Here is a 9,605-nt window from a genome sequence, read left to right as displayed (position 1 = left end):
GTTTATGACATGGGAGCGAAAGAGGAATTGGGCTTGTTGCGCGCAGTTCGAGGAAAGAGAGGAAAAACTTTCAGTAATGCAAAAATCCTAATAAAATATAAGGGAAAGTTAGCCATTCACATCATGCCCGCAATATTTAAATTTCACTTCATTATCACAATTAAGTGCTGAAAACGAATGACTTAAATAAATTAAAAAGTACAAGAACTTTGATAAGTCGATAATTACTTGAGGACTTCTTAATAACTTCCCTTTTGATCATGTGATAAATAATTATATACGAGATAGTTTGATTATGTCTTCAAATCTATATGCAATTAGGTATCCAATGAAATGCTATTAAAGTTGAATAAATATAGATTATTTTATTAAAAAAATATGAAAAAAATAATTACAAGGCATTTTGGCATGTTCTTGTAACTAAAGAAAACAAGTTGGAAAATATAGGTTAGTGTGGTAGGTGTTGTTGGGCGAGAAATAAAATTTTTTTGACAAATTAAAATATTAATCGTAAGATCATTACATATCTTCTAATACTATGTAAAATATAAAATAAATAAATAGATTTATAAGAATGAATTCTTAAATATTATTTTTGGAAAGAATTAATTTATTCAAATTATTTTTATTTATAGTGATACAATAACTACAGTCAATCTTTACAACTTTATATTTTTACAATAATTAATAGTTTTTTTAAATACTGCCAGCTTCTCAAATTTCCTTGACCTAAATATGAAGAAGTTAATGCGGATTATCAAGGTTTATGAGGAAATTAATCTTCATGAGCATCATCTCTCTCCCACGTTGTTCATGCTTTTGCATAAATTGTTTGATAACTACTTAACCACTTTCAGATGAACTGTATAATCAAAACATTGTAATTGAGCCCACAGTTTTTGACATAATTGTACATATATGAACCTGATGTAAAATGAACATTACCACCAAACATCTAATCAACAGTTTGTATTCTTATACATATAAACAGAGGTGAACAAAATAAGAAACTAATCAAGAAATCAATAGATCTTGTGCTAGGAGAGAGAGAGAGAGAGAAGACATAATCATCTGCATAAGGATCTACTGCTATTGTTGAACATGATTGAAGATATCAAGGAAGCCACCAGAGTGATCGACCATGTTGTTATCTCCATTAAACAGCCATCCCTGAGATGCCAAACTGTTCTTTCTCTGAATACAACCACCACCACTGTCTGAAAGAGGACTCAAGTCACTAAAAAATAAAGTAGGAGACAGTTGTGACTGACTGGGTGATCTCTTGGTGGCAGCCATGAATGGCCTAGCCTTGACTCTCACCGGAAACTCATCACCACTCTTTCTCTGAGATTGAGATGGTTCTAAGCCATGAGTTGGTGGTGAAGAAGAAGAAGACCCTGTGAGACGTTGCACCAACGCCATGAATTCACTAGGTTCAACATGGATTATCTCTGGAGACACCATGTAGATCACAACAGGCTTCTTTGATGATGTTGTTGAGGACTTGTTTATCTTGTGGGACTCTTTGTGAAGGAGAAGGGCAGTTGGACGAGGACCTTGGAGATCAACGACCTTCCTGCCAACTTGGACATGCTCAGCAGACATCGGAGATGAAGCCATGCTTTGTTTTTGTATTACTTGCCGCTGAAGGATATGTTGAGGGAGTTCATATATATGCAAGTGGGAAGCGGGATATGACGTCAGTGCAAAAGGTCAACGATGGTTTGTTTCTATTTTCAATATAGGCATGCGCTCCCATTGTGTGTGTTTACCACTAATAATCTATAGTCTTTTTATTTGGACGACTGCCAATTGGTGAAGAATAAGCCAAAGTTTCAAGGTGAGAAAATTAGTTTGTTTATTTATTTGGTGTAGATATTTATATGATTTCTCTCAGGTTTATGGGGAATTTTCTGAATTTTTTTTTTCTGTTGTTAGGTAAAATTCGGAAGGGTAATTATGGTTTAAATGAAAATTCTGAAATATTCATATTATCTCATTTAAAACTAAGATCATATGAAGGGGAAACAAAGTAAGGGAAATACTATGGAGATTTTATCAATGAGAAGAAAAATAATGTGCATCTGGTGCTTTGAGACTGTAACTGATTAATGTGATTGCTATTTAAGTAATACTTTGTTGTTACCCCAACAAATAAATCTAGGGTCTCTAAATAATATATAATTTAAAGAAAAATAAACCAATGAATAAGCAACCAGCCACGCCTATTTCAGAAATATTGGCTACAGACAATGTTGTTAATTTTGTGAGTTATTTACACAAAGAGAAAATTTCCATCAGGGATTATATAGTTATAAATAATGTACCCAAAAACCTCAAAAGATTCTTCGAAGAAATTCTGAGGATGTATATGTTGGCCTGTGCCCAAGCAAGATAGATTGTCAGATGGCTCATGAATAATGGTTTACAAACTCAAAATAAACAATGCACAGAATAACTTTAACAAAGTAAACTATAATCACAGATAAAACACCAAGATTTCCATAGTTAGGAGATAAATTCCTATATCTACAAGAAGAGAACCAAGGAAATCCTCTATAATCAAATGAACAAAGTATAAAGAAAGATTACACATTATTTGATAGGAAAGTGTGATTCAGTAGATCGATTCATTAAACAACCTAGAACACAATAACTGTTCGCTACAACAATATTCATCTCTCTTTATTCAATCTCTTTCATTACAAATTCATCAGCGCAATTCAAACTCCAAATTTAGGGCTATATTATATATATTTATTACTTTTTCAATTTTACAAATTAACCCCTTACTAATTCATAATTAACTTAGGATCAAATCACACAAATCTTACTAATTTTGCGATTCAATCCCTCTACTATTTCATAAGTAATTTGACTCCATATTTCAATCATCTCCACCTTAAAGTCAAATTACTTAAATATTTCAACTTTGATTTTCTCAGAAAATATGACCTCTCCCTAAATCTTCATATGAGCCAAGTCCATGCAATTTGTAAACTTTTCAGCAAATCTTTAATCTAGAAGCCTTACCTTATACTTTCAATGTTTTTGTCTTGTGCATTATAAAATAAACTCATGTCTTTCTTGAGATTTAATCTGTAAAATTTTTAAAGTAAATGCCACCACTATTGGTTAAAATAGGTAATGTACCCTAAACATTTGCTTGCACACATTTAGGAATATTTTGCTTCTGTTAATCGAAACATTAAAGCTAGCAATAACTTTGTAATGTTTGCCGAGAAGACAAATTTTGCAGAAATTCAACTTGCAAAAATTTAACAGTATGAAGTAACTCGTTTTTTGTACGCAATTCTTGCATCTCTCTCTCACTCAAGTGATCCACTCTCAAATGCCACAATAAAGTAAAATCGTCTACATCATCTATGATAGATGCTAGTGTAATATGATTGGTGATGGTGTCTCCAAATTAACTTCATACAACCTCCCTAATTTCTCACATGTAAGATCAGTCAAGGCCCTTTTTCCATATTCAAAGTTTTATTTCATCAGTGTATGTTTCAAACATGTCTTCAAATTTATAAGTGTTCTGATTGATAAGCATTACTATTCTTCCAGATAGATACGATAGATATATTTTCAAATATGTATTGAGCCAAATCTTATCTTATTGTTATATTTATCGAAATCTTATCTTCATTTTGTATGTATGTAAATATAGTTAGTATCTTCTTTTTTTTAACCCCATATGGGGTTGTTTGGTTGGAAGCATTGGATTTGAATGAATACTTACATGGAGTAGGAAAAACATAGGTAAGGAGTAAATAGGGATGTAAGTGGGGCGGGGAATCCCCCTTTCCCATGGTACCCGACCTAATGAGGCAGGGATTCCCGAAATAAACCCCCGCGGGGCGCGGAATTGAGAAAACCCTTACCCGACCAGCGGGGTGAGGCAGAACGGGAATGTATTCCCTACCCTGCTCCATGCAAGGATAGCCGTGGGGAATCCCAATTCCTGATTTTTAAATTAAATATATATTATATATATTAAAAATAACTCATATAATTTAATTTTGTTTATTAAAAAAATTCAATATTGATATAATATCATAATTACAAAATATTTTGGTTTTAAAAATTTTATTTTTGGTATTTATTAATAATGTTTTAGATTTTTAATAAAAATTAGTGTTACTCCAATGTAATACTTGGAGATAATTATATGAAAAATTGTTGTAAAAAATTTAATCAAAAAATTTGTATTTCCTATTATAGATAAACATACTATATTAAAATTAAGATTAAATTGATTGATTTATCAAGTTTATTGAAATCTCAACTTGTAAGTAAAACATCTCTTATGAAATCCCAACTTCAGCAGTTCCCTTTCTCCAATTCTTCATACCATCGATTACTTTGTTAGTTTATTGTTTTCTCATACATTAAATATTACTTATTTTAAGGAATTTTTTTTTAAATTTCATATATGAAGTGTTACATGTGTAATTAGGAAAAAACATTTGGTGGGGTAGCGATTTCTCGACCCCGCGGTGATCCCCACGAGGGAGTGAGTGGGGGGGGATTTCTCCTCCGGGGGGAATTTTGAGGCGGGAAATCCCTGCCCCTTGGGAAGCGGGGATGGAGATGGGGATCTCATTCCCCGCTCCGCCCCGCCACACTTGCATCCCTAGGATTAGAAAGGCATGAAGGGGAGTCCCCATGCCTCTCACTTTTGAGGGGAGTGGGAGGGGAGTGGAGTGGAAGTTATAATGGGTAAATTACCAATTAACCAATTTACTTATTTAATTATAAATCTATTAATCTAAATAATTTATTATAATAATTAATCCGAAAATAGTTAAATATAATATTAATTAGAATAAATAAAATGAATAGTATTAAAGTGAACTATTTTAATTTTAATACTTGATTATCGTAATTAAAGTGAATAATAATTTATATGAATAGTTATTATGACTTAGTTTTTTAAGTAAAGTTAAATAGTTATTTGTAATAATATTTTTTAAAAATATAATTAATTATTTATTATGGTTAATTAATGATATTAACAAAATTTTGGATATTAACAAATACTGTCATATGTGAGTATTAAAGTTAAATATTTATTTAAAATAACAAATTTATTTTAATACTTAAATAATATGGCTTTCAAGAACAGTGGGTATCGTCCACCACATAGAGGGCATCGCAACCAAGATCCTTGCCAAATATGTGATTTGAAAAAGCACACAGCTAATTAGTGTCGAAGTCGCTATGTTCCACAACAACAAAATAATTTTTAGTCTCAAGCCAATATAGCTATGAATGGATCAGTAATGTTGTCTTTTATCTAAGCTTCTTCCTAGTCGATGTGTCCACAGTCTTAGTTTGCACCATCACAACCTCAGTATAACACCCAGTGGCACACGATATTGGAGCTACCAACCCTATGACTTCTGATGTTAATTTTATGATGAATCCCACGACTAATCAAGGTACTGATCAGATCATGGTAGGAAATGGGCATGGCCTGCCCATTATCCATACGGGCACTTCTTAGTATATATCCTTCACTATGTTCCACTTAATTATTTTAGTTGCAAAATGTGCTTCATGTTCCACAAATTACCAAACCACTACTTTCCATTCAAAAATTCACAACTAATAATACCCGCTTCTTTGAATTTTGGCCTACTCATTTCTTTATTAAGGATTAGGTGACAAAGGCAATCCTATTACACGCCCGGAGTAAAAATGGGTTGTATGTGCTGCCATCTCTTCGACCTCTCCAAGCTCTCCATGCTGAAGCCAATTGACTTGTTGAGTGGCATGCACGTCTAGGACATCCTCAAAAGCTCACTACTGCAAAATTAGTTAATAATAATTATCTAGTAGTTGCTGGTTCATCTAAATTGTCAGTTATTGATAAATGTTCTTCTTATAAGTTAGGAAAGATAGCTAGAGTACCTTTAGCATCAGTTGAACACACTAGTAGTTTTCCATTTCAAATTATTCATTCCAATGTTTGGGGGCCATCTCCTGTGCTTTTAAGCAGCGGTTCTCGTTATTTTGTGTTATTTATTCATGATTTCACTAGATTTACTTGGATTTATTTTCTTAAAAATAAAAATAATGTTTTTCAAGTTTTTCTTGATTTTGAGTCTTATGTAAAATGTCAATTCAATACTTCCATCAAGGCTTTTCATTCGGATTGGGGTGGTGAGTTTCAAAAGTTAAATAAGTACTTCACTAGAAAGGGTATAATTCACTGTATTGCATGTCCATATACACATGAGCAAAGTGGTCTTTCCGAAAGGAAAATACGACACATTGTGGATACAGGTTTTTCTCTATTAGCTCATGCACATATTCTTTTAGGTATTGGTCTTATTCCTTTCAAACAACTGTAAATTGTACCAATATACTACCCACTTCCGTCCTTCAAAATCAATCTCCTCTTGAAAATTTATATTGTCAACCTCCCAAATATAATGACTCCAAAATTTTTGGTTGCGCCATTTATCCGTATCTTCACCCATATAATAAAAATAAATTTTCCTGTCATTGTAAAAAATGTGTCACTCTTCAGATCATGCCGAATATAATTGATTAGATATTGATAGTAACAGGGTTTATCTCCCTTTCAAACTCAATATCCTCCAAAAAAGCCACATTTGGTTCCTTCCTTATCCACTCCTTGGCTCAGCATACAACTTCCTATCAACTCGGCGATAGGTATGTCTCCTCTTCCTACACAACTTTCTTCCTTTTCAAATTTATCAGGCTCATCTCCACCACTTGTTTCACCCTTATCTCCCTCATCTCAACATCCATCCACATCAACTACGACATCTACTAGCTGAAGTCTTCCTATTATCCACCGCACTTCTCCATCCCCATCCCACACTAATATTCATCTTGCTCCTACTAGCCTTAACCTAGTCATTGATCTCTCTTCTTATGATGAACCTACCACGAACACCACTCCTCCTTCCCCCTCCTTTTACGCACTCACAACATGCAACTTCATCCCTCCACCCTCTCCAAATGTCAAGCCTTGATTGCTCTTCAAGAAAAATCAAAACTTAACTTTCTAGAACATGAACCACGGACTTTTTTACAAGCTTCAAAACATAGTGAATGGAAAACAATGATGTTCCAGGAAATCAAAGCTTTGCATGATAATTTCCAGACTGACACTAGTTCCCAAACCTGATCATGCTAATGTTGTTGCTATCAAGTGGATTTACAAGATAAAAACAAAAAGCAAATGGCACCATTGATAGGTACAAAGCATGGATAGTGGCTAAAGGATTCACTCAAATATTGGGTATTGATTACAAAGAAACATTCAGTCCAATAGTTAAAGCTTCCTCCATTAGACTCATTCTTGCCCTCGCTACAATGCATCAGTGTCCTATGCATCAGCTGGATGTTGCGAATGCCTTCTTACATGGCCATCTTGATGAAGATCTCTATATGGCTCAACCACAAGGCTTTGTTGATTCTGCTACTCCATCATATGTGTGCAAATTGAACTGGTCTATCTATGGCTTAAAACATGCTCTTTGAGCTTGGTTTTCCTGACTCACAATCTATCTTCATTCTCTTCATTTTATATTTCTTCCAAGGCTGACACTTCACTGTTTATATTTCGACAAGGAACTCATGTTGTTTTAATTCTTGTTTAGGTTCATGACATTATAATTACAGGCTCCTGTCCTTCGTTGGTTACAAAATTTATTTCTCATTTATAACATGAATTTCCTATCCGAGATATGGGACAGTTGCATTACTTTCCTCTCATTGAAGTTGACATAGGATCTCATGGAACTAGTCTATCACAAAGGAAGTATGTAGGGGACCTACTAGAATGCATGGTATGTCTGAATGAAAAGCCATGTAGGGGACCTACTAGAATGCATGGTTAGTCACGGTTGACCTTAGATTTGGGACGGTATGTTTAAGGATTTCCACAACTCATTAGACATCAGTTGGAAGACATAGTGATTGGTCTTGCACTTGAATCAATAGTCCTAGGGTAAACAATATCCGGGTGCCCCACTTTCTATCGATTACCTCTCCTCTCATTTTATTGTGTCTCTCTTTCTTGTTTTCTTTATTTTTTTTCTTTTCACATTGATATTGTTCGCACCACTACTGATTCATCTTCACCATAGTTAAATAGCATATCTTTTGTTTCTAATCACTATCCCTTGTGGATACGACTACACACTCACCAGGGTACTTTTATTACTTCGACAACCCGTGCATTTGCGGTACACACGCAAAAGGGGCATGTCAGTGGAAACCCCATAGGCATGCTAGGAATTAGAGCTTATCTTAGATCATTTTAAGTAATCCCGATATAAGAGGATGGGGGCTAGGTTTTGGGGGGTTACTTGGAGGGTTTAAGATGGGAGTACAAGACTGCATTCAAGAGGCTCTAAGGAGCAGCTAGCCATCGATTTCCACTAAGTTTGCATTGGTTTTCCTCATCAATGGAGTTGCCTGGCATTATCAGAGGTGGCGTCATCATCATTCCTTTGGTGTCTTCATTTGATTTGGCAGAGGTTCATCACTTACCAAGGATTGAGGAAGTTGATGAGATTAGACAACAATATTTAGGGTAGAAGTTCCTTGCCTCACTCTCCCAATTAAGGTTAATCCTACCCTCAGATTTCAATGAGTATAATGCAATCATATGAGAGTTATTAGGAGAGAGATCTTCATTCTTCCTCTTGCACGAGATTAGTTCATTCTAGGAGATTTGGATTACCCATAGTTTCTGGAAATTCACCGTTCGTAATACAATCTTATAGATTCTAAGCTAGAAAGAGAAGTCAAATTGGTTCTATAGGGGATTAGTTGTTAATTGCCATGAGAGAGGAAATAGTATACCATTAGGATTCCCTTGGTATGAACACCCAATATAACCCCGATATCCCACTCTTAGCTTAAGAGCAAATTCTAGGAGGATTCATCACCTTAGTGCCCCTTTTTTTATGATTGTAAACCTTTTGTCTATTGTCACATTGACCCTTGTGACTTCATTATCTTTGACTTGCTTGTTTATTTTCTTGCATAGTTCTAATCAATCCATTTTCATTGTTTTAAGCCTAGATAATAGAAGAGTGATTAGTGCTAATAATTTTGTTCCTTTGAGATAGGATAACACTCATCTTTTATTACTTGTTACGACCCATGCACTTGCTGTGCACTATCCCCACTTTGGTGAGCGGCCATCTCTTCATCCAACACATTATATATAACTTCATTTATCAAGCATAGATGAGTTGTGCTTACAACTTTGAGATCTAGCTCTTCCTAGTCTCCAATTTTCATTATTTCTATGTTTTTTTCCCCAATTCCATTAAATAAGTGTTTTGTGAAGATCTTGTTCTATGAAAATTGTATTCTCTTTTTTTCCATAAACCAAAATTTACCTTGCAATTAAATTTATCCACCTTTAACTTCGTAGAGAACTTACATATTGTGCTAGTTTGTCTAATCCAAACAAAAACCATGTGCTATGGTACCAATAGCTAGCGCTTACAGAAAAGTGAATAAATTGTGAGATGGCCCACATATTACAATTTATAAGCTCTAAACAATGCACATAACTATGATGGCAAAGTAGACAA

General features: G+C 34.3%; 1 protein-coding gene across 1 annotated transcript; it reads right to left on the bottom strand.

Moving 5' to 3' along the window:
- Window positions 1–915: 915 nt before the first annotated feature.
- Window positions 916–1,636, bottom strand: LOC120262362. The gene has a single exon (XM_039270462.1). It carries the CDS (start codon window positions 1,618–1,620, stop codon window positions 1,090–1,092), a length of 531 nt encoding a protein of 176 aa, XP_039126396.1. The 5' UTR covers window positions 1,621–1,636; the 3' UTR covers window positions 916–1,089.
- Window positions 1,637–9,605: the final 7,969 nt, after the last annotated feature.

The sequence above is a fragment of the Dioscorea cayenensis genome, chromosome 5, assembly GCF_009730915.1.
Source record: "Dioscorea cayenensis subsp. rotundata cultivar TDr96_F1 chromosome 5, TDr96_F1_v2_PseudoChromosome.rev07_lg8_w22 25.fasta, whole genome shotgun sequence".
In the NCBI taxonomy this organism is placed as follows: domain Eukaryota; kingdom Viridiplantae; phylum Streptophyta; class Magnoliopsida; order Dioscoreales; family Dioscoreaceae; genus Dioscorea; species Dioscorea cayenensis.
The sequence above is the reverse complement of the archived record's forward strand: the minus strand, read 5'-3'. Positions and strand labels throughout refer to the sequence as shown.

What these genes read in the sequence shown, in the direction of transcription:
- LOC120262362 (XM_039270462.1), bottom strand. Translation starts at nt 1,620, where the DNA reads ATGGCTTCATCTCCGATGTCTGCTGAGCATGTCCAAGTTGGCAGGAAG.